Genomic DNA, 23,485 nt, shown 5'->3' on the forward strand with positions numbered 1-23,485 from the left:
GCAGGACAGCTTCTGGCCTTGCATGACCCAGATGTGCCTGCGGAGCTTTGCCTTAGCCCTGGAGTTCTGAATGCTGGAGTTGCTGTTCTCCTTCCAGTGTCTGAAGGGGGCCTACAAGGAGGCTGGGGAGGGACTTCTCAGGATCTCAGGTAGAGATAGGACTAGGGGAATGGGATGAAGCTGGAAGTGGGGAGATTCAGGCTGGAGGAAGTTCTTCACCATGAGAGTGGTGAAGGCCTGGAATGGGCTGTCCAGGGAGGTGGTTGGGGCGCCGTCCCTGGAGGTGTTTAAGCCCAGGCTGGATGAGGCTCTGGCCAGCCTGATCTAGTGTGGGGTGTCCCTGCCCATGGCAGGGGGGTTGGAACTAGCTGATCCTTGTGGTCCCTTCCAACCCTGTCTGATACTGTGATACTATGAATAACTTTGTCCAACTGTTTCTTTTTCCTGGGGGTGGGGGCAGTGCCAGAACAAACCAAGACAAGCTCAAGCCAGCCTCAGCCCCTCGCCTCTGCCGGCACTTCCCCAGTAACCAGCAGCAACAATAATGCCAAGCGGGCCCCAGCCAGCAGCCAGCAGCAGCCCTCGCCTCGGTACCCTCCTCGGGAAGTGCCGCCTCGATTCCGCCACCAGGAGCAGAAACAGCTGCTGAAGAGAGGGCAGCAGCTGCCAGGCATCGCTGCAAACCTGGGAGCCGCTCCGAAGGCACTGGGCGGCCAGGCAGGAGGCGGCGCCGGCGCCAGTCAGCAGCCGGCGGCCAACGGAGAAGCGCCCAACAGCAGCAAAAAGCAGCCAGGTGAGAGGGGGCAGCGCTGCTGGCCCGGGGGGAGGGGGTCTTGGAGCTGCCAGTGTGGAAACTGCGAGCTGGAGCGTGGGGAGAGGCTCTCCTCAGCTGGATGGGGAGCTGGAGCGTGGGGAGAGGCTCTCCTCAGCTGGATGGGGAGCTGGAGCGTGGGGAGAGGCTCTCCTCAGCTTGGTGGGCAGCTGGAGCGTGGGGAGAGGCTCTCCTCAGCTGGATGGGGAGCTGGAGTGTGGGGAGAGGCTCTCCTCAGCTGGATGGGGAGCTGGAGCGTGGGGAGAGGCTCTCCTCAGCTTGGTGGGGAGCTGGAGCGTGGGGAGAGGCTCTCCTCAGCTTGGTGGGCAGCTGGAGCGTGGGGAGAGGCTCTCCTCAGCTTGGTGGGGAGCTGGAGCGTGGGGAGAGGCTCTCCTCAGCTGGATGGGGAGCTGGAGCGTGGGGAGAGGCTCTCCTCAGCTGGATGGGGAGCTGGAGCGTGGGGAGAGGCTCTCCTCAGCTTGGTGGGGAGCTGGGGTGTGGTGAGAGGCTCTCCTCAGCTGGATGGGGAGCTGGAGCGTGGGGAGGGGCTCTCCTCAGCTGGATGGGGAGCTGGAGCGTGGGGAGAGGCTCTCCTCAGCTTGGTGGGGAGCTGGAGCGTGGGGAGAGGCTCTCCTCAGCTGGATGGGGAGCTGGAGCGTGGGGAGAGGCTCTCCTCAGCTGGATGGGGAGCTGGAGCGTGGGGAGAGGCTCTCCTCAGCTTGGTGGGGAGCTGGAGCGTGGGGAGAGGCTCTCCTCAGCTTGGTGGGGAGCTGGAGCGTGGGGAGAGGCTCTCCTCAGCTGGATGGGGAGCTGGAGCGTGGGGAGAGGCTCTCCTCAGCTGGATGGGGAGCTGGAGCGTGGGGAGAGGCTCTCCTCAGCTTGGTGGGGAGCTGGAGCGTGGGGAGAGGCTCTCCTCAGCTTGGTGGGGAGCTGGAGCGTGGGGAGAGGCTCTCCTCAGCTTGGTGGGGAGCTGGAGCGTGGGGAGAGGCTCTCCTCAGCTGGATGGGGAGCTGGAGCGTGGGGAGAGGCTCTCCTCAGCTTGGTGGGGAGCTGGAGCGTGGGGAGAGGCTCTCCTCAGCTTGGTGGGGAGCTGGAGCGTGGGGAGAGGCTCTCCTCAGCTGGATGGGGAGCTGGAGCGTGGGGAGGGGCTCTCCTCAGCTTGGTGGGGAGCTGGAGCGTGGGGAGAGGCTCTCCTCAGCTTGGTGGGGAGCTGGGGTGTGGTGAGAGGCTCTCCTGTGTCCTTAGCTTGATGGTCAGCATTGCAGGGCGGTTTGGGCCGTCGCTGTGTGAGGTCCGTGCCGACACGTAAGACCTGGCAGCTGCTCCTTGTTGCAGCACTCTAGAGTAGGCCTGGCTGGCTGGGTACAGGTGGTGAAGCCAACACAGAACCATAGACTGAGTTTGGTTGGAAGGGACCTTAAAGATCATCCAGTTCCACCCCTCTTGGAATGGGCCAGGACGCCTCCTGTTAGAGCAGGTTGCTTGAGGCCTCATCCAGCCTGGCCTTGAGCACTTCCAGGCTTTTCTGGGCAACCTGTTCCAGTGCCTCACCACCCCCATGGGGAGGAATTTCTTCCTACTGGCTGATCTAAATCAAACTTCTTGCAGTTTGTAGGCACTCTGGAGCCAGGGTACTGCATGGACAGCAGCTGGCTTGAGCTGGTTCCCAGCACATGTGGTTCGTGCCAGCTGCTGTCCATGCAGTCTCCAGGCCTTCAGAGATGACCACTGCTGTCTTCTCAGTTTCAAGTCTTGATCCAAATGATCAGTCCAAGCACAGTCATGGTGTGAACCATCTTCTCTGCACCCAGTTTTGATGCACAGGTCTCCCAGGGAAGGGGCTCACCTCCCCAGGGTGTTCTGAGCAGCACCTCAAGACTTTGGTAGGGTTTTTAGTTCCTACCTAGAGACACAGCCAGGGTGCAGCTTGTTTAGAACATCAGGATTGCTCTTTGTTGTTGGGTCAGAGCTGTCCTTTGTTCATCTACCTGAAGCTTAGTTGTCTTCACAGAATGGATCCACCTTTCCCTTTATTCCTGTTTGAATGTAGTTGGCCTTTATTCTTCTGGCCTGCTGTGCATTCTCTTCAGACAGCCTTCCAGGAGCAGCAGCTCTATCTGTTCCAAGGGGTTGCTGTGAGTGCCCCAGCATGCAGTGCTGCTCATCTGGGGGGGAAGAAGGGCAGGCTGTGTTGGGCTGGGGCAAAAAAACCCCACACATGGTGGTTTGGACACACACTTGCCTAGTTTCTGGTGTGCACATAGCAGTAATGAGTGAAGCTGTTCCCACAGGCAGTTTCTTCTGGAGCTTTGCTGAGTGTTCCTCCAAAGGATTGGTTTATCCACTACAAAGGATGAGGCTCCAAACCCCTTCACCTCAAAAGAGATTCCTGGGAAACAGCCTGAATCTTTCAGGTTGTAGTTGCTGAGCTGCCCTGCTTGCTGGATCCTGGAGCTGCAGTGTTTGAAGTGAAGTCAGCAGAGCAGTGGAAACACTGCAGCCACGTGGCTCTCCAGGAACGTTTCTGATGCTGCTCTCCAGTGTTTATTTTTGTAATGCACTGGCAGGACTCTCCATTCCAAGAAGGAGTTTTGAAGTAGTTCAGTTGGGTTTTACTGTGTCATCTTGTTCTTGTCCTGTGGACAACAGGATGCCCAGGAGCCAGCAATGTGCCCTTGTGGCCAAGGCGGCCAGTGGCAGCCTGGGGGGGATTAGAAGGGCTGTGGTAAGTCTAGAGAGGTTCTTCTCTGCCTCTACTCTGTCCTGGTGAGGCCACATCTGGAATACTGTGTCCAACTCTGGGCCCCTCAGGTTGAGAAGGACCTCAGGGAACTGCTTGAGAGAGTCCAACACAGAACCACAGATGATGCTGAAGGCATCTCCCATGTGGGGACAGGCTGAGGGAGCTGGGGCTCTTTATCTTGGAGCAGAGGAGCCTGAGGGGTGCCCTCATTCACGGTTATAAAGAGGTGCAGAGCAGTGTTGGGAGGATGGAGCCAAGCTCTGCTCAGTGATGTGCAGTGACAGGACAAGGGGTTTACTCCAGGAAGTGTCTTGTGCCTTGAGCATCTAGTGGAGATGTCCTGCTACTGCCCTTCACCTGATGGCACAGGTGAGCAGAGGTTGGAGGTGGTGGTGGTGGCACTCCAGCTGCAGGTTGTGTTTTCTGGATAGTATTAGTAGTTTGATCATGGAGTCGAGGGGATGGGGCCAGGCTCTTCTCAGTGGTGCCTAATGGCAGGACAAGGGGCAGTGGGCACAAACTGGAGCCCAGGAGCTTCCACCTGATCAGCAGGAGAAACTTGTTTGGTGTGAGGGTGCTGGAGCCCTGGAGCAGGCTGCCCAGAGAGGTTGTGGAGTCTTCTTGCCTGGAGACATTCTGGATATGTTCCTGTGTGGCCTGCCCTGGGTGATCCTGCTCTGGCAAGGGGGTGGTGGACTGGATGATCTCTGGATGTCCTTTCCAACCCCTATCACTCTGTGATAGTCACCTTTCAGATACTCTCTTGTTTCCAAGATGAAGCTTTCCCCAGTCTGTATCCTCTGCTGGTCAAACTGTGCTACCAACTAGGGGCTGAAATCTACTCATTTAACAAGTCTCTGTGACCTGTTAAACCTCCCAGAAGACTTCTGGGTTACACCAGCCTTCATTTCACTGCTCTTGTGACCACCAGCCCAGTATTTCCTCAGCTGGGTCCCATCTGCATTGCATCCTGCCCAGTTTTGCCTGGCTGTGCTGGTGTGGCTGGGAGATCCAGCGGGTCCCTGTGTGCTGCAGCCACCAGGCTGGACTGGGAGTTGAGGCAGCTGCTTTACTGGGAGTAGTTCTGTGGGTTAAAAAGTACCTGAGTTAGTTGAATAATATCATGGGTCCAGTTCTGGTGTCCCCAGCATAAGAGCTGTTGGACAAGTCCAGAGGAGGCCACAAGGATGATCCAAGGGCCTCTGCTGTGAGGATAGGCTGAGGGAGCTGGGGCTGTTCAGCTTGTAGAAGAGAAGGCTCCAGGGGGACCTTAGGGCTGCCTTCCAGTACATGAAGGGAACCTGCAGGAAGGCTGCAGAGGAGCCAGGTTCCCTTTTCATGAGGGTGTCCAGAGACAAGACAAGGGGGAATGGTTTGAAGCTGAGGGAGAGCAGAGTTAGACTGGATCTGAGCAAGAAGCTCTTCAGTACAAGGGTGGTGGGGCTCAGAACAGGTTGCCCAGGGAGGTTGTGGCTGCCTCCTCCCTGGGGTTGTTCAAGGCCAGGTTGGATGAAGCCTTGGGCAGCTGAGTCCAGCTGTGAGGTATCCCTGCCCATGACAGGGAGGTTGGAGTAGGTGATCTCTGAGGTCCCTTCCAACTGAGCCATTCTAGGATGGCAAAGCAGGGAGTGGTTTGGGGCTGTTCTCAAGGTGCCAGCTCACTGCAGTGACTCTCCTGTGACTTTCTTGCTCTCTGTTTTTTTTAGGCATGCCTCCCATTCGGGACTTGGTGAGCCACTCCCCTAACCAGTCAGGTCAGCTATTCCCATCTCACCCTTGGTTTGCTCTCCCTGTCTGTAGCAGTTCACTTCTTGCACACCACTGTGTCTGAGTTTGAACTGATTTGGTTTGCTCTTTGGCTTCTGTTTTTCACTGGCATGTGCTGTGTGAGTGCCTGACCTTCATTGTGCCATCACATCCTCCACTTGGCTTCACATTTTGGGTGTTCTTCAGTCACCTCACAACTCAGCCCATAGCAGATGGTTTGGGCTGTGACACCTCAGCTTTAAAGGACTAAGTGTCTTTAATTCTGATTTCACCTGGGTGCCTCCATGTCCCCTCGGTGTGGTACTGAAGGGATCTGTGCTGTGCACCAGGGACACCTCACAGCATTGTGCAGGATGTTCTGGACCTTTCTGTGGTGAATGTGGAGGTGATGCTGGGGGAGGGTAGCAGGGAGGTGGAGGCCTGCAGCTGTGTGTGGTGCTTGCTGGATTTGATTGTCAAGAGCATTTGCTGGTGAACATTTTGGAGTGGATGTGCTGCCTGAGGGCCTGGGGACAGGCTGGATGGAATGAAACACTGCAGGTAGCACTGTGGCATGGGTGGTACCGGCCATGGCCCCTTCAGGCTGCTCTGGGAACCTTGCTTAGGAGATCATTTCATCTTGCATCTCTCCTCTTTACCTTGAAGATGGACTGATGTTCAGCCTCCTCTGCACTCCCCTCCCTTCTTTTCACTTGGCTTGAATTTGGCCACTGCAGGGGTGCTTGTTCCAGCACAGGATGGGGCCAGAACCCTTGGTGGGGGAGAGAAGGAAGATGTGCAGGACAGTTCCCTCTGGGAGAGCACCCCTTGTGCTGGGTTAGGCATGAGGGACACCACATCCTTGTCCTGGCACCTTTCCTGTCCTGCCCTTGCAGTTAGGAAGCCGTTGTGGAGGCAGCTACAGCTACTTGTTCTTGGTTTGGAGTGCTTTGGGAAGACAGAGACTTGAAGACCTTTTTCTCTTCCCTAGACAAACCATTCTGTGATGGTAACCAGCAGGTCTCAGCTGTTTGGGTTTGACATTTCATACTCAGGGTGCTTTTGAGCTTGCTCAGTAGAAGCTGCAAAGCTGCTTTACCTGCAGTGCATTTCTTCATGAGGAGCCATGGGATGGTAACTGACAAGGTACTGCCATTCTGGGGGTGCCAGGATGGCCTGGGCCTGGAAAAGGAGACAGAGGGGGCAAGGTTCAGGTATTTCTTAACTTACCCTTCTCAGTCCTGCTGGTTCTATGAGGCTGTGTGCAGACACTTCCAAACAAACCCAACTACCGTAGAAAATCCCTTCAGTTTCTTGCAGGCATCTCCTGTGGGGGTCACTCCTAGCTAGAAGGCATTAAAGTGCTGCATTACAAATTGCTGAGCACAACCTTAACAGCTTACTGGCACTGCAGATTCTCAGCTCTGTGTAAACAAGTTTGATTTTGGTTGGGGTTTTTGGTGCATGTCCAGGATTCGAGCAGCAAAAGTTGAGTTGCAACTTCTGAGTAGTCTGGGGGAGTAAGCTGAGAGTGGGCTGTTCCTGGCTTGTTTTGCTGTGCACCAAATGTTGTCAGCTGGAATTGTTTGGCCTTGAAGGTGTTTTTGTGGTGTCTGCCAGATCAGGAAAGTCAGAGCTAATACCTTGTGTGTGTCTGTGCTCGATGTCAGAAATGGATGGGGTGTGGAGCTTCAGCTGGGGATAGTCCTGAGCAGAGGCTCCCATTTCTGTCCAGCAGGAAGATGTTAGTCAGAGGAGGTTTGTGTGTGAGAGGATGAAGCTCTGAGTGCCTGGGAGTGTGAATCACCACTTGCTGTTTGTGTGTTGGCTCCTCACAAACCCTACATCTCCTCTGAAGCAGAGGCAGAGGATATCCCCCAGTATCAGTTTCTTTTCCTCTCTTCTCTTGTGCAAATTAGGTTTCATTTCCCTTCTGCCCCTGGCCTGGAGTCGTGGCCTCTCTCCCTGTCCCTCTCTCCACACACAGCCCAGGCTGCTGGCCATCTCTGTGCTTTGGGTTTGAAGCTGATCTCCTGTTTCGGGGGTGATGTTTGGGTAACCAACACTTTGGGTTGCTAGGGCAGCATTGATACTGTTGATGCTCTGCTTGGTGAGTGCAGGCACCTCAAGTCTGTCAATTTTGGTTAAATGCCTCCCTAAAATAGCATGAGAGTTGAACTCTTGGGGGTTGTTGGCATTGCTCAGGTACTGCAGGGTTTGTCCTTCTGAAAACATCCAGGAGCAGGTTCTGGGCTATGTTCAGCTGAAGGTGTGACTCCCAGCTCTGGGCCAGGATGCTCTGTGGATCTCTCCTCCAAGCCCATGGAGCTGGCAGGCAGTGTTTCTGCTATTGGGGTCCTGTCTTCACTCCCTGTTGCACTCTTCTGCACCAAGATCCTTGTTTCTCACCTTGTGGTTACCAAGTGAAGCTTAACTGTTTGCTTGGCTTCTCTCAAGCTTCCACCAGCCTGGTCACTGGAGGAACAGGAATAGAATAGAACAGAATAGAATTAACCAGGTTGGAAAAGACCTTTGAGATCATCAAGTCCAACCTGTCATCCAACACCATCTCATCAACTAAACCATGGCACCAAGCACCCCATCAAGTCTCCTCCTAAACACCTCCAGTGATGGGGACTCCACCACCTCCCTGGGCAGCACATTCCAATGGCAAATCTCTCTTTCTCTGAAGAACTTCTTCCTAACGTCTAGCCTAAACCTCCCCTGGCACAGCTTGAGACTGTGTCCTCTTGTTCTGCTGCTGGTTGCCTGGGAGAAGAGACCAACCCCCACCTGGCTACAGCCTCCCTTCAGGGAGTTGGAGAGAGCAAGAAGGTCTGCCCTGAGCCTCCTCTTCTCCAGGCTAAGCAACCCCAGCTCCCTCAGCCTCTCCTCACAGGGCTGTGCTCCAGACCCCTCCCCAGCTTTGTTGCCCTTCTCTGGACACCTTCCAGCACCTCAACATCTTCCCTAAACTGAGGGGCCCAGAACTGGACACAGGATTCAAGGAGCTGTGGGTGATCCCTGCTCTATGTGCTCATGGAGGCAGGGGCTTTGCCAAGATTCTCTTTTACTGTAGGATGAATAATGTTGATATTGATTACAAATGAATTACCAATAGACCAGAACTGGTGTGGTACTCAGCAGTCTGTCCCTGGTAACTTTGGTGTAAGCTTTCTTGCTTTGCTCCTGCCTGTTTGCTCCTAGATCATCAAGGTCATGCATCCCAGACTTGAGCAGCTTATTTATGGAGACAGCAGTGATAGTGCTTGAGTAAATGAAAGGGAAAAGTTCTGGGCTTCTGCAGCAGCAGGACTTCAGGTGGCTCTGGGGGATTTGTGTCGTGTTGCTACTGTCTAGAAGGAGAGAGCTCAGATCCTCTGTACCTCAAGCAGTGTCCTTAATGGGGGTGGCAAGGTGTGTGGTCTGCTGCCACAGAGCAGCTGGCACTCCCAGGTCATTTCAGTGTCCTGCCTATATTTAAGGAGGTCTTGGGTTTTACCTGGGTTTGGTTTGCAATGTGTGTACCCTTTAGCAGATGCTTTGCATGTGCTGATGCAGAGTCTTTGTAAAACCCTCTCTTTCTCTGGCCAAAAACTGTACCTTCAGGGGTGCTCCTTGGTGCTCTCTGTGAGAGTGCAGCTCTGCATGGTGTGGAGTGCTGGAGGTGACGTGTGGCAGTGTGCTGAGCAGCTGGACCTTTCTCTGGCACCTTCTGTGCCTGCAGCATCAGAAGAAGCAAAACCGTTCCTGGCTTAGTATCTTTATGCTTCCCCCTCCCCACCCCCAGCTTCTGCTCAGTGCAGTAATAATGCCAAGTTTGTAATAATGCCCTTGGACTTTTCCTTCTTCCCTTTAGATCTGAACCACAGTGGTCTAGGATCCCATTATGAAAATTCTCACTGGGGACCAGTCTCTTCGAACAGTGACTCCAGCACAAACTGGGATAAAGTTATTGTAGACGGCTCTGACAAAGAAGCATGGCCATCAATCACTGGCAGTGACCCAGAGCTGACATCAGAATGTATGGACACTGACTCTGCCTCTAGCTCTGGGTCAGAGAGGAACCTGGTGATCATGGCTTCAGGGAGCGCAGGTGGTGACGGCGAAGGCATTCGGAACGGCGTCGGACACGGTTCTCAGAACAAGTTTGTGGTTGGTAGCAACAGCAATAATGTGGGCAATGGAAGTATCAATGGGCCCTGGGGCTTGTCCCATGGAACCATAATAAGCACATGTCAAGTTTCTGTGGATGCTCCTGACAGCAAATCTGAAAGTAGCAACAATAGAATGAATGCTTGGGGCACCATAAACTCTTCATCAAATGGAGGGTTAAATCCAAGCACTTTGAATTCAAATGGCAACCATGGTGCCTGGCCTGTAGTGGAGAACAATGGACATGCCCTGAAAGGGTCTGTAGGGAGTGGTAATCCTGGCACAAGTATTCAGTGCAGTACCATAGGTCAGATCTCTACCAGTCAGAGTATTAGCTCCAAGGTGGGTGGCTCAGCCCATGGTTCCTGGGGAAGCCTTCAGGAAAGCTGCGATGCTGAAGTCAATGGTACAAGGAAGGTTTCATTCAGTGGGCAACCTCAAAACCTTAACACTGAAATGAATGGACCAAATAACACTAACTTTATGACCTCTAGTTTACCAAACTCTGCTGGTTCAGTGCAGATGAACGAGCTGCCCAGTAACGCAGGGCACGGGGCCTGGCGCTTGAGCACAATGAACCACCCTCAGATCCAGGCCTCCCCGCTTCCAAACGGCACTTCCATGGCTCACCTGAGCAACGGGGAGGCCAAGACTGGCGGCTCTTACGGTACTTCCTGGGGTGCCTATGGTTCTAGTTACTCTGGAGACAAATGTCCAGGCCCCAACAGCCAAGCTAATGGTGACACTGTGAATGCAACTCTAATGCAGCCGGGCGGCAGCGGGCCTGGCAGCACTAACTTTCAGCTCAACGGGAGTAAAGCAGGAGGGGTGTGGGAGGCAGGGCCAGGCGGCTCCCAGAACGTGCCCTGGGGAAGTGGAAACGGCGGAGGCGCCGGCGGGAGTCGAAGAGGGTGGGGAGGCCCTGCCCAGGCCGGCGGCGGCGCCGTTGCCAACGGGGAGTGGAGCAAAGCGCCCAGCGGTCAGCACTCCGGCGAGAGCGCCGGCGGCAGGAAGTTTACAAACGGCTGGAAGCCTGCTGAGGAGGACGAGCTCGGCGGCCAGGGCCCCGCCGCCCCTCAGCTGCCGGAGCAGGGCAGCGCCTGGGCCAAGGCCGGCGCAGGGGACGGCGAGGGCGGTTCAGAGAGCACTGGATGCCACGAGGAGAGAGGCGGCGCGGAGGGGCAGAGCCGCGAGAGGAGGAAGGTCGACCAGCACGCGCTGCTCCAAAGCATAGTGACCAGAACTGACCTAGACCCACGTGTCCTCTCCAACTCGGGCTGGGGACAGACTCCGATCAAACAGAACACTGCCTGGGACACCGAGACGTCACCGAGGGGGGAGCGAAAAACTGACAATGGGACAGAGGCCTGGGGAGGCTCTGTGACACAGACTTCCAGCTCAGGGGGATGTGTGGATAGACCTAGCCCTAATAATAATGATACCTCATCTGTGTCAGGGTGGGGAGAGCCAAAGGCTGCCACAAGGTGGGGAGACTCCAAAGGGTCAAACAGCCAAGGGGGGTGGGATGAAGATTCTGCTGCTACAGTAATGGTCAAGAGCAATCAATCGTGGGGAAGTGGCAAAGAGGAAAAGTCATCTTGGAATGACTCCCAGAAGCTCAAACAGGGATGGGTAGATGGGCAGAAGGCCAGCCAGGGTTGGGCAGTTTCTGCCGGCGATAGCTGGGGTGAGAATTCGAGAAGCAACCATTGGGGTGAGTCGAAGAAATCCAGTTCGGGAGGTAGTGACAGTGACAGATCAGTGTCTGGTTGGAACGAGCCAGGTAAATCGAGTTCTGCTCCCTGGGGAGGGAATAACACAAACCCAAACAGCTCTGCAGCGTGGGATGAGCCCGCAAAGCCTAACCAGAGCCAGGGCTGGGGAGAGCCTCCTAAAGCCAACCAGCCTCAAGTCTGGGGGGATTCATCAAAGCAAATCAACTCTCCAGAATGGAACAAACAAGATGCTGGCTCTTGGGGGGCCCCCTCTGCCACGACCAAAGCCCCGGGGTCGGGCTGGCTGGGCGGGCCGATGCCGGCAGCAGCGAAGGAGGAGGAACCCACGGGCTGGGAGGAGCCGTCCCCGGAGTCCATCCGCCGCAAGATGGAAATTGATGATGGAACTTCTGCTTGGGGTGACCCGAGCAAATACAACTACAAAAATGTGAATATGTGGAATAAAAATGTCCCAAACAGTAGCAGCAGTTCAGACCAGCAAGCACAGGTACATCAGCAGCTACTGTCTTCAAGTGCCATGTCTAGCAAGGAGAGCGGTTCGGGTTCTGGTAAGGCTTGGTTTTATGCACCTCTGCTTTCTCTTCTTTGTTCTTGCTTCAGTGGAGAGGATTGTAGCTGCAGGGTGGCGAGGGGAGAGTGCCAGTGAAGTGCTGTTTATATTTCTCAGCAGCAGCAATAGTGCTCATAGCCATTTTTATCCCAAGTGGAAGTGCTGTTGTCGTTTGAACAGCTCCAGTAATAACAACTGGACAGCTCTGCTGGAGCTCCGGGCTGTGGGGAGAGGGGAGGGCCTCAAATAGAACCTGAGGAGCAAAAGTGGGGTTTTTCATTTGATTCTAAACCAGTTAAAGCTTCATGTTGCTCTCTAAATGAGAGAGAATGAAGGGGGGGGTGGTTGTAGGTGGGTTCTAGATCAGCCTTTCTGCTCTTGCAGTTGTGGGAGCAGTGAATGGCGAGCCTGCAGCTGAGCCTGCGTGGTGGCCTCGAGGAGCTTTGTGCTCTCTTTTCCACATGTGAAGGGGAGCAGCTTAAATATAATGAGCAGCTCTTAGGAACTTAATACCTTAGACATTTCTCTTACCAAAATGCCAGCCCTTCCATGTGCCATTTGGATTCTTGTAATTACTTTTGCTACTGGAAGGGCTCCCAGCTGTCATAGTTCACACAGCAGATCAGTGTCCATTCCTGTGCCCTTTGGTGTGTGTTGGGATGTAGAAAAGGCAAAGCACCTGAGTCTCTCTAGACAGCTTGTTGGAATCCTGTTTGAAAACATGCCAGTAACTCATGCTGCTTTCAAAAGGTTGGGGAGAGCCTTCTACGCCAGCCACCACTGTAGATAATGGAACTTCAGCGTGGGGGAAACCCATGGATACTGGTACTAGCTGGGGAGAGCCCATCAGCGATGCAGCAGGCACCTCTGGCTGGGGAAATGCTTCTCTTGGTCAACAGGCTTCAAATAAACCTGGTGAGTGCTTCCTGCATCATCTTTGACTAAGTGAGGATGGGGAAGTGAGGATCTTGACGTGATTGAGGGCTTTTTGTCTTAAACATGAAGCCAACTTCGTGTTAAGGGCAGTTGGTTGCTACTGGAGTGTTAATGTGCTGGGTTTTTTTTCCCCCTGCCCAGGGCCTAAATCTATGCAAGATAGTTGGTGTGGAGATGATATGCCATTGGCAGGCAATCGTCAGACCAGCTGGGAGGAAGAGGAGGATGTGGAGATTGGAATGTGGAACAGCAGTTCTTCACAAGAAGCAAACCCATCTTTGAACTGGCCACCATACATGAAAAAAATGCCCACAAAGGTAATCACAGAGACACAAAATGGGTTGGGTTGGATGGGACCTCAAGGATCATATCCAGTTCCAGCCCTCTGCCATGGGCAGGGACACCTCCCACTAGTCCAGGCTGCTCAAGGCCCCATCCAGCCTGGCCTTGAAGGCTTCCAGGCTTGGACCCCTCCCCACTTCTCTGGATGACCTGTTCCAATGTCTGACCACCCTTGTGGGGAAGAGTTTCTCCCTAATGTCTGACCTAACTGGAGCTTCTTCCAGTTTAAAGCTATCCCCCCTCATCCTGTCACTCCAGGCCTGTGTCAAAAATCCTCCCCAGCTCTCCTGTAGCCCCCTTCAGGCACTAGAAGGCTGCTCTGAGGTCTCCCCGGAGCCTTCTCTTCTCCAGGCTGAAAGACCCCAACTCACTCAGCTTGTTCTCATAGCAGAGGTGCTCCAGCCTCTTACTATCTTTGTGGGCACTCTCTGGATCTGTTCCAACAGTTCTATGTCCTCCTTGTGTTGGGGTGAAGGCTGAGTGAAGCCTTCTGCACCACTGTCATTTCTGGAAGCTAGGTCAGAGCGGATTGCTGCACTCAGTGAAGCTCCACCAGTCTTTAGCCTTCATCCACAGCCCTTTGTGGTGTGATGGAAGCAGCAGGTAGTGAACATCTGAGTCTCACAGGAATCTCTTTCTGTTTTGAAGGGAATGATGAAAGGTGGAAACAAGCATGATGAAGCATGGATCAATCCATTCCTTAAGCAATTCACCAATCTCAGTTTCTCAGTAAGTATTTGCCTTGGCCTCAGCCTTCACTGCCTCCACCCAGTGCTGCTTTCCATGCAGAGCCTGAAAGGCTTCATTGCCTAGAGGTCACTCTCACTGTCCCTATACTTGTCTCTTTACCCTCTGTCACCCATCCATCCCTTTTATTTGCATCCTCATTACAAAAAGCCTCAGTTATTGATCAAAAGTGAGGTTGTAGACACTGTCCAGGAGCTCATGGAATATTTGAATGGTTTGGGTTGGAAGGGACCTTAAAGACCATCCAGTTCCAGCCCCTGCCATGGGCAGGGACATCTCCCCTAGAGCAGGTTGCTCAAGGCCTCATCTAACCTGGCCTTGAACATCTCCAGGGAGGAGGCATCCACAGCCTCCCTGGGCAGCCTGTCCCAGTGTTCATCCAGCAGCCTGGTGGTTTACCTAACACTTCATAGGGATTCTGGTGGATCCCTGTTTGCAGCTGGGAAGCAACTAAAGGGAGAAAATGTTTTCAAATAGCATCTGGTTAGTTTCAAGAACTTGCTTTATTTTCCCTTGCAGGTTTGCACTGAAATAGGGTGTAGGAATCTTTGTTTAAGCTTACATTATTGCTAAATACTTGTCATTCATTCTATTACTGCAGAGAGAATCACCAGAAGAAACCATACAGAGCAATAAGATGGACATGTCTGGAGGTAAGGAGAGGAGAACCTAACTGGGGGGTTATTGGTTTCCTTTCCAGTCTCTCTTTTAGTTTATACACTTCATGTTGCCTTCAACAAACCATATATCATGTCTGTAGATCTGCCTATAAATGGTTAAACAATTCCCCTAAAAACCAGGAGTGGTAAAAAAGGAATAGAGTGGAAAAAAAAACCCAACTGTGGCTGTGAGCTGCTGCACAGCTGCATCACCTGGCTGCTGCAGTCACATCATCTGTAGGTCAAGCTGAGCTGAGCTGCATTAACCTGACCAGAAAGGAGGTCTTCAGGCTGTGGTGGGTTTGTTTCATGTAGTATAAACATCTCAGTTACCTTCTGGACACCTGCCCAAAAGAGCACCAGAAATGTGCCCAATGCCACACTCACTGCTCATGGCTCAGCCTGGGAAACACATTTTTGGTTCCAAGAGCTCGGTTAATACTGAACAGTTGTGTTAGAGGTGTGTAAACCTGGGTGCAAAATGATCTGTGAGCAGATTTGGGTCGGTTTGGGTCCCCTGACTGTCAGGATTCCTCTAGCAAATCAAACCCAGTAGAATTCTTTTGTAGATTAATAACAATATCTCCTGATAACAGACTACCGAGTTCAAAGGAATGGTAGCATTGGAGTTTTTCTTATAGGTGCACTCTTTATTCCAGTTTAAAATTGGGTGTTTGCACTCTATTCCAGTTTAAAAGTGAGGCTGGAAAAGATCTCAAAGATCAGAAAGTCCAACCTTTATCTCAGCACTGCCAGGTCACCACCAAACCATGGCCCTCAGCACCATGCCTCCACAGCTCCAGGGATGGGGACTCCACCAGTGCCCTGGGCAGCCTGGGGCCAGGCCCTGACAACCCTTTTGGGGGAGAAATTTTTCCCAATATCCAGCCTAAACCTCAGGACTGAGAGGAGATCTCATCAATGTGTATAAATACCTGAGGAGTGGGTGTCAAGTGGTGGGGGTCAAACTCTTTTTGGTGGTGCACACTAATAAGACAAGAAGCAACAGGTTCAAGCTTGAACATAGGTGGTTTCACTTCAACATGAGGAGAAACTTCTTCACAGTGAGGGTGACAGAGCCCTGGAACAGGCTGCCCAGAGAGGCTGTAGAGTGTCCTCTGGAGACTTTCAAACCCCACCTGGATGCATTCCTGTGTGGACTACCCTGAGTGATCCTGCTTTGAAAGGTTGGGTTGGACCCAATGATCTCTTGAGGTCCCTTCCAACCTCTAATGTGCTGTGATACTGTAAAGCCCTCCTGGGGCAACTTGAGGCCATTTCCTCTCATCCTGTTGCCTGTTATGTGGGAGAAGAGCCCAGCCCCACCGCAGCCATCAATTGGCGGTGTCCACTCTCCCTTCCCGGTGGAGCCCAGAGAGCTCAAAGCTAAAGGGATGGGCTTTAGTATCAGGCTTGAGAGCAGGAGCAGTTCAACTCTTGCTGAGCAGAGCCTGGCAGAGGCAGTAAGGCCTGGCTGTGGCCCACCCCTGCTGTCCCCCCCAGGGTTACTGCAGGAGAAGCGGCTGGAGCTGGAGAAGCACGGGCTGGGCGCTGGAGATTACAACCGCGCGGTGGGGAAGGGCCCCGGCTCGCGCCCGCAGGTTCCCAAAGAGTCTTCCATGGAGCGCGGTCCTTACTTCGATAAGGTCAGTGTGGCTCTCGCTGCTGGGCACCTGTGGGCATGCAGGGGCGATGCAGTTAGGCAGCTGCGTGCTCCTGGGCTGCCTGCCTGGAGTGCAGAGGGCGGTGTTGGGTGGGGGTGTCGGTCAGTCCCTCGGGCAGCTCTGTTCTCCGATAGATAGCCACTAAACACTTGGGGTAGCCCCTTCGCGGTGCCGACGACTAACCTGATCTCTTTTGTTTTCTGCCTATCTCCTGCTGGTGCTGGACTGTCCTGTGACTCTTCCCTTCTGCTCCTGGCAATGGTTTCTCCCTTCTGCTTGCTTGCTGGCTGGCTCTTGCGCATCGGTTTGTGTGGCCGAGCAGGATGGCATTGTAGCAGACGAGTCCCAAAACTTGCAGTTTATGTCCAATCAAAACCTGAAGCTTCCCCCTTCAAATAATGCACTACCTAACCAAGCCCTGGGCTCCCTAGCAGGGCTGGGTATGCAAAACTTGAATTCTGTTAGACAGGTAAGGCTGGGGGCACATCCTTGGTGTGATACTGACAGCATTCGATGCCTGTTGGTGTCACATCCCAGTCCCTGTGGGGTTGAGGCCTGGTTCGTTCAGATGTGTTGGGGTGGGAAGAGCAGCAGCAGAGGTCTCTTGTCACTGACTGTCCATCTTTTCCCTAGAATGGCAATCCCAGTATGTTTGGTGTTGGTAATATAGCAGCACAGCCCAGGAGCATGCAGCAGCCTCCAGCACAACCTCTTAATTCATCTCAGCCTAATCCACGTGCTCAAGTGCCTCCTCCATTACTGTCCCCTCAGGTAATCGAGTCCAGCAGACCTTCTGTGTGTGAGCCACCAGAATACTGCCTCAGGGAGTGGGGCTTGCTTTGGTGGTGCTGGTGGTTGTTTAAGTCTTTGAAGCCATGCTTGGTGTGGTGAGGATTTCAGAAACTGGGCAGCTGTTGACCAGATGTTCAAGCACCCCACATCTAGTATGAACATTTGAACATCAGAAGTTCCATCTAAACATGAGGAGGAACTTCTTCAGTTTAAGGGTGATGGAGCCCTGGGGCGGGCTGCCCAGAGAGGCGGTGGTGGAGTCCCCCTCTCTGGAGGCATTCCAGACCCACCTGGATGTGTTTCTGTGTGACCTTCTCAAGGTGACCCTGCTTTGGCAGGTTGGTGGGGGGGGGGTTGGGCTGGATGACCTCCAGCAGTCCCTTCCAACCCCCCCTCCATTCTGTGAGGACTAGCTGCAGGTTGCTGTTGGTCACTCCTCCTCTGGCCCCGTTTTGCAGGTTCCAGTTTCATTACTGAAGTATGCACCAAACAACGGTGGCCTGAGCCCACTTTTTGGCCCACAACAGGTAGCCATGTTGAATCAACTGTCCCAGTTAAACCAGCTTTCTCAGATCTCCCAGTTACAGGTAAGCTAACAAAAGCCTCCTCGCCCTCTGCTGGGTTTGAAAGTCTTGAGTAGAGACTTGCGGCAGCCGTAGCTGTTCCTCCAACACCCACCCCCACACACTGTCTCCTAGCGGTTGTTGGCTCAGCAGCAAAAAGCCCAGAGTCGAAGCATGCCTTCTGGTGGTCGTCAGCAGCAGGAGCAGCAGGTAAGGAACCACCTCTCTTCATTCACCTCCTCCTGGGCTGCATTTCTGTTCACCCGTTGTGTTAAAAGGGTCCCGGGGCGGCTGGGGGGGTTGACCGCCTTTGAAGGGGTGACTCAGCCTGAGGCTGGCCCTGTGCTGTGCAGAAGTGCACGGAGCCCAGAGCTGTGTTTTGTGACCTTCTGGAGAGGTGGAGAGGCTGCTTTTGGTGCCTGTTGATGGTGGGACTGCTCTCTTCTCTTTTCCAAGGGTCGATCTCTTAGTATGCAGCAACAGATGATGCAACAGTCCCGTCAGCTTGATCCAAACCTGTTAATGAAGCAGCAGACTCCACCCTCCCAACAGCAGTCACTCCATCAGCCCTCCATGAAATCCTTCCTTGAGAATGTCCTGCCCCACGCTACTCCTGAGCTGCAGAAAGGCTCTTCGCCAATCAATGCGTTCAGCAGCTTCCCTATAGGTAGGTTCTCCGTCCTCACAGCCTGCTGTGGCACAGCCTTGCTCTCCCTGGGGCCTGTCTCTGGGAAACACGCAGCTGGAGAGTCCTGTTTAGCACCTGGGGGGTTGGTGGCAGTGGTGGTTCCTTGTGGGGTGACCTGGTTACCTTTGTTGACCAAAGAATGTTTTTCACAAGGGCTTCTTTCACTGTTGAGGAGGGGAGGTTGAGAGTGGAGATCAGGAAGAAATTCTTGAGAGTGAGGCTGGGGAGACACTGGGACAGGTTGCCCAGGGAGGTCATGGATGCTCCCTTCCCTGGAGGTGTTCAAGGCCAGGTTGGATGAGGCCTTGAGCAACCTGGGCTGGTGGGAGGTGTCCCTGCCCATGGCAAGGGGCTGGAGCTTAGATGGTCATTTGAGATCCTTCCTAACCCCAAGCAGTCTGTGATTCTATGAATCCTTCTGTTTCCTTTTTGTCCTCTGGGTCCCAAGGGTGATCCAAAGTCCTTCTGCAGTTTGTATTTCCTAGAGCTGAAGGACTTTTAGAAGCAGAGTGCAGTGCTGTGGCCTCATTTCATTAGACTGTCAGATCCTTGTCAGTGACTCTCCAGTCACACAGGCAGAACAGACCCTGCATTTCCCCTCTGGTGGTGTCCAGGAGAGGAAGCTTTTAGCTCTGCCTTTTGAAAGGTTGCTTCTCTCATTCAGGCCAAAAGTCTGCACATTTCTGAACACAAACATCTCCTCTCTCTTTCTCCCTACCTTTCCAGGCTTCTGTCCAATATCTACTTCAGAAATTCCAGGCTTGTATATTTTCTCCTTACTTTAGGTCCCTTTTTAATGCTGTCCTGTACTTAGTACAGCCATGCACCATTTGCCTCCTGTTCCTTATTCTACTCCTCTTTGGTTTGCTTTTCTCCTACATTGATCTGATCCTTTCTGCTGGGCTGACTCCCTTTGCACTCTCATTACCCTTTGTAGGAAGGTTTCTTTAACACAGGCTGCTGCTGCCTTCCCCCTGCTTAGGGAGGATGCTGTGGAGCCAGTGGGTGGCTGCAGGCCCTGCTGCTGTACTGTGTGTGGCACCGTGCAATTCTGCTTCTGGCCACTTCCCTGCAGGCTGCTGCTTAACATTTGCTGCTGCTGCTGACTGGCATCAAGATCTAGCTCCTGCTTTCATTCAGAGGGCAAGGCAGAAAACTGGAGTTTGTTTGGCTGTTGGAGACTCTGTGTTAGGACTGAAGGAAGGGATATTTGTCACCAAACTTCCTGATGAGCACTTGCAGCCTGCCCACCCTGGGTTCCCATGTGTTGCATTTCTGCAGTTGCACTGTTGTGTACCACTGTTCAGTAGCTGCTTTCTCACCTTAATCATTGCCACGTTTCAGGAACCTGCAGTTTGTGTAGGGTTGCTTTGAGGTCCCTCAGGAACCTGCTGCAGTGTGCCTCAGGCTTCTTCGGGATCCCTCTGGAGTAGTGCTGTAGTGATCTGAGGAAGTGGAGCCACACTCAGACCACAGATAAGAGCTTAAGGGTAGAAACAGGAGATTTCTGGAGCTTCTTCACCCTTGAGTGAAACACAGAGTCCAGAGGAGTGTTGGTAGCATCCTCCAAGTGCAGAGTGTAGTAGCCTAGGAGTGAGGAGGAGCTGAACTTCCCCAGTTGTCTTCTGCAAGGTCTCAGAGCTATGTTGTTCTGTCCACATTCTAACAGTAGTGCCAGGAGACCTAGCAACAGAGGCAGGAGGTCCTGTTGACGTGCTGGGGAGCTGAGCCTGTGGAGAGTCTGTGGGTGTGTGTTCCTCAGAAGCAGAGATTGGGGGTGGGTGGAGGCCGCCAGCCAGCCAGTCCTGCAGCCACATCCCTAACTCCTGTATAGAGTTCAGTGTTTCTCATCATAATAACAGCCTTCTTCCACCAAACAGTGAGCAGGGGAAAACCTTCCACAGCTGGCTGTGAAACATCCCTCCTGGGAGGGCTTTCAATGACAGATTCTGCCCAGGGACTGATGTTCAGCCCCCAGTCCACAGGCTTCAAATGTGGAGCCCTGGACAGAGGCCTGTGCCTGCCAGGGGGCTAGCATTAACCTGGTCAGCTGGCTGTGCCCATCCACTAGCTTGTCATCTTCCTCACTTTGCTTCAGATCTCTGACCTGTGCAGGCTTCTTCAGAGGCAAGGTTGCTGTTGTGCTCAGGTGATGGCTGTGACAGCAACAGAGTGCCAAAGAGAGAGGTGTCAGAAGCTGCACTGGGCTGACTTACCCTGTTTCCTGTGGCAGCTCTTGGTAGTTGTTGTATTTCTCAAAGCTCAGCTGTCCTATCCCTGGGCACTTCCTCTGAGGCTTCTCCAGGGGCTGCTTTCCTGGCATCAACCTTTGCTGGTGCCTTTATGGCAGCTGCTGCAGCTGTGGACTCAGGAGCACAGCTCAGCACTCATTTGCAGTGCTGCTAAAGGTGTTCCTGGTAGATCTGAGAAGTCCCCTGGGTGGCCCTGGCCCTACATTGAAATCTTGGAGTGGTTTGGTGTCAGAAATGGAGTAAGTGGATCTGGAGGGCTGGGAATGTAACCAGCTCTGTTGTGAATGAAGGGCTCTTACAGACCTGGGAGGAGAGCAGGTGTGCCGAAGTCCAACGTGTGGGCACGTTGTGCCAAGGGCAGAGTAGCTGATCCTCACAGGTACTTGGGTTGGCATCATGTAGATTCTCTGGCAGATAAACTTGCTGGAGTACAACAGCTTAGAAAGGCCAGGGCAAGTTGGGTTGGTTTCCTCTTAGTGAGGCTTTTCTCCAGGGTGAGCAGGCTGAGCAGAGGAGGAGCAGCAGCGTGGCTTGTGCAGTTCACACCACGGGCTGCTGCAGCTGTGCTGGTGTGGTCCAGCAGCTGGAGGAGCAGGACTGAGGTGGTGTCTGTAGATAGTGACCAGGGTTGGGTACAGACATCCTCCTGCTGAGGAAAGTGTCTGCTGTAGGTGAGCACAGCTCCAAGGCCAGAGCCCCTGCTTTGCACAGATGGGCTCAGCTGTGCTGCTGGCACATCTTCAGCTGCTGGCATGTCCTTCAACCTCCTCAATGGCTTCTTCCTCTGACACCTTTGTGTGAAGACATCATCTGAGAGCTCTGAGTGCTTTGCATTGCTTAGCTTAGCAGCTCTCTGTAGCAAGCTGACTGTGTTTAGTGCTAGAACCTTTCTCCAGAGCAGGCTTGGATGCATGAGGCCACCCCAGCAATCTGCTCTGCGCTGTTTGGGAGGACAGCAGCGGTGGCAGTGCTGGGGGTCTGTGTTTGTGAAGCTGTGTCTCTTTCCAGGAATGAACTCAAACTTGAATGTAAACCTGGACATGAGCAGTATTAAAGAGCCACAGTCTAGACTGAGGAAATGGACTACAGTGGACAGCATCTCTGTGAACACCTCGTTAGAGCAAAACTCCAGCAAACATGGTAAGCTCAAGCTGTCCTCAAGAGGATTGGACACTGCACAGCAGATTGGGATACTGCTGAGGGTATTGGGGTTGTTCAGACTGCAGAAAAGGGGGCTGAGGGGAGACCTGGCTCTCTGCACCCCCCTGAAAGAAGGCCATAGCCAGGTGGGGGTCAGGCTCTTCTCCCAAGGAACAAGTGATGGGACAAGAGGAAATGGCCTCAGGGTGCCCCAGGGGAGATTTAAGTTGGACATGAGGAGCAATTTCTTTCCCTTGAGCAGTTTCAAGGCCTGGCCCAGGCTGCCCAGGGCAGTGGTGGAGTCCCCATCCCTGGAGGAGTTTCAAAGCCATGGAGATGTGGTGCTGAGGGCCACAGTTCAGTAGTGACCTGGCCAGTGCTGGAGTAAGTGTTTGACTCAGTGATTTAAAGGTCTCTTCCAAGCCAACCATTGTGTGATGACACATCAGGTGTTCACCCTTTGTGTAGAACACAGGTTTGCTGTCCTCCAGGTCTGTAGTTGTAGCTGGGGTTGTTGTCTTGTCTGTGACAAGCTTGCTGCTTGTCTCCTGCAGCAGCCCAAAGCTGGCTTGAAGCTTACAGCAGTGATCTGATGAAGAGATGTAAGAGAACTGTGAGAGACAATTGCTGTCTTGAAGGGTGGCTGCTGCCCCTTCTTTCACCTTAGTCTGGTTTGGAATGCTTCATACATGTGTAAACCAAGAGCTTTGCATTTCCTAGCTTGCTTTCCCCCCACCCTGCTGGTTTCTGGTGGTCTAAGGGGAGTTATCTCTGTGTCCATGTGTTCTGGTCCTGCCTGCTAGCCTTAGTTGCAGGTTTTGGTCGTGAATGTGAGGAGTTGAATTGGGAACATGGGGAGAGGGCCCAGAGCAGTAGCACTGCTGTGCTTCATTGGAGAGGAGGTAGGTTTGAGTGCTCCATGTTTCCTGGCAGCAGTCAGGACTCAGATGACATTTCAGCTGTTTCAGTTGCTTGAAATCTCATCCAGTTAAAATCTGAGTCTGTAGCACAAAGGTTCTGTGTCTAAAGATAGTCCCAGAGTGTCTCTGGGCTCCTGTTTCTGTCCACTCTTCAGATGGTTTGGGTATTTTTAGCTTTGCCAGCTGGTTTACTCTTGGCTTGTGCCTTGAGCATCTAGTGGAGATGTCCTGCTACTGCACTTCTGAGCTTCACCTGGTGGCACAGATGAGCAGAGGTTGGAGGTGGTGGTGGCACTCCAGCTGCAGGCTGTGTTTTCTGGATGGTATTAATGGAGTCGAGGGGATGGGGCCAGGCTCTTCTCTGCTGTGCCTGGCAACAGGACAAGGGGCAGTGGGCACAAACTGGAACCCAGGAGGTTCCACCTGACCAGCAGGAGACAATTCTTTGGTGTGAAGACTCTGGAGCCCAGGAGCAGGCTGGCCAGAGGGGCTGTGGAGTCTCCTTTGGAGACTTTCAAAACCCATCTGGATGTGTTCCTGGGTGGTCCTGCTCGGGGGGGCGGGGAGGGTGTTGGATTTGATCTCCATAGGTCCCTTCCATCCCCCACCATGCTGTGATTCTCTGCTGCTCTGGCTGGGCCTGGGTTCCTGTAGCTGCAAGAGGCTTGCCTGTGTGAAACACCTGATGCTCCTGGCTGTTGTTTCGTTTCCCCAGGTGCTATTTCAAGCGGTTTCAGGCTGGAAGAGTCTCCGTTTGTCCCCTATGACTTCATGAACAGCAGTAACTCACCAGCCAGTCCTCCTGGATCGATTGGGGATGGCTGGCCCCGTGCCAAATCGCCTAATGGCTCTAGCAGTGTTAATTGGCCACCAGGTGGGTGACACCCAGCTCTGCCCTCCGGCTGCCTGGGCGCCGCGTGGGGAGGGACCTGGAAATGGCCTGCAGAGAAGCAAGAAGGGAGGGTTAGAGCAGGGCAGCAATGAGGGGAGGCTGAGAGAACTGGGGCTTTTTAGGCTGGAGAAGAGCAGCTTGAGGCAGAG

The 23,485-nt window shown here is 53.5% G+C and overlaps 1 protein-coding gene across 7 annotated transcripts in view; it reads left to right on the forward strand.

The window, feature by feature from the left end:
- The window catches only part of TNRC6A (trinucleotide repeat containing adaptor 6A), an 81,404-nt gene that overhangs the window by 53,533 nt on the left and 4,386 nt on the right, over window positions 1–23,485 (forward strand). For 3 of the 7 annotated variants that reach the window (XM_054180562.1, XM_054180559.1, XM_054180560.1), the window contains 16 exons: window positions 461–793; window positions 5,261–5,308; window positions 9,160–11,739; window positions 12,492–12,656; window positions 12,819–12,994; window positions 13,668–13,748; window positions 14,368–14,419; window positions 15,929–16,071; window positions 16,412–16,558; window positions 16,723–16,860; window positions 17,340–17,468; window positions 17,580–17,654; window positions 17,901–18,111; window positions 18,859–18,891; window positions 21,393–21,524; window positions 23,160–23,318. In XM_054180562.1, the coding sequence (XP_054036537.1) occupies window positions 461–793; window positions 5,261–5,308; window positions 9,160–11,739; window positions 12,492–12,656; window positions 12,819–12,994; window positions 13,668–13,748; window positions 14,368–14,419; window positions 15,929–16,071; window positions 16,412–16,558; window positions 16,723–16,860; window positions 17,340–17,468; window positions 17,580–17,654; window positions 17,901–18,111; window positions 18,859–18,891; window positions 21,393–21,524; window positions 23,160–23,318 (4,602 nt within the window). The remainder of the gene's footprint in view (window positions 1–460; window positions 794–5,260; window positions 5,309–9,159; window positions 11,740–12,491; window positions 12,657–12,818; window positions 12,995–13,667; window positions 13,749–14,367; window positions 14,420–15,928; window positions 16,072–16,411; window positions 16,559–16,722; window positions 16,861–17,339; window positions 17,469–17,579; window positions 17,655–17,900; window positions 18,112–18,858; window positions 18,892–21,392; window positions 21,525–23,159; window positions 23,319–23,485) is intronic. The other 4 variants (XM_054180561.1, XM_054180558.1, XM_054180563.1 and 1 more) reach the window with 4 other exon arrangements.

Source organism: Dryobates pubescens, chromosome 4 (genome assembly GCF_014839835.1).
Source record: "Dryobates pubescens isolate bDryPub1 chromosome 4, bDryPub1.pri, whole genome shotgun sequence".
NCBI lineage: Eukaryota > Metazoa > Chordata > Aves > Piciformes > Picidae > Dryobates > Dryobates pubescens.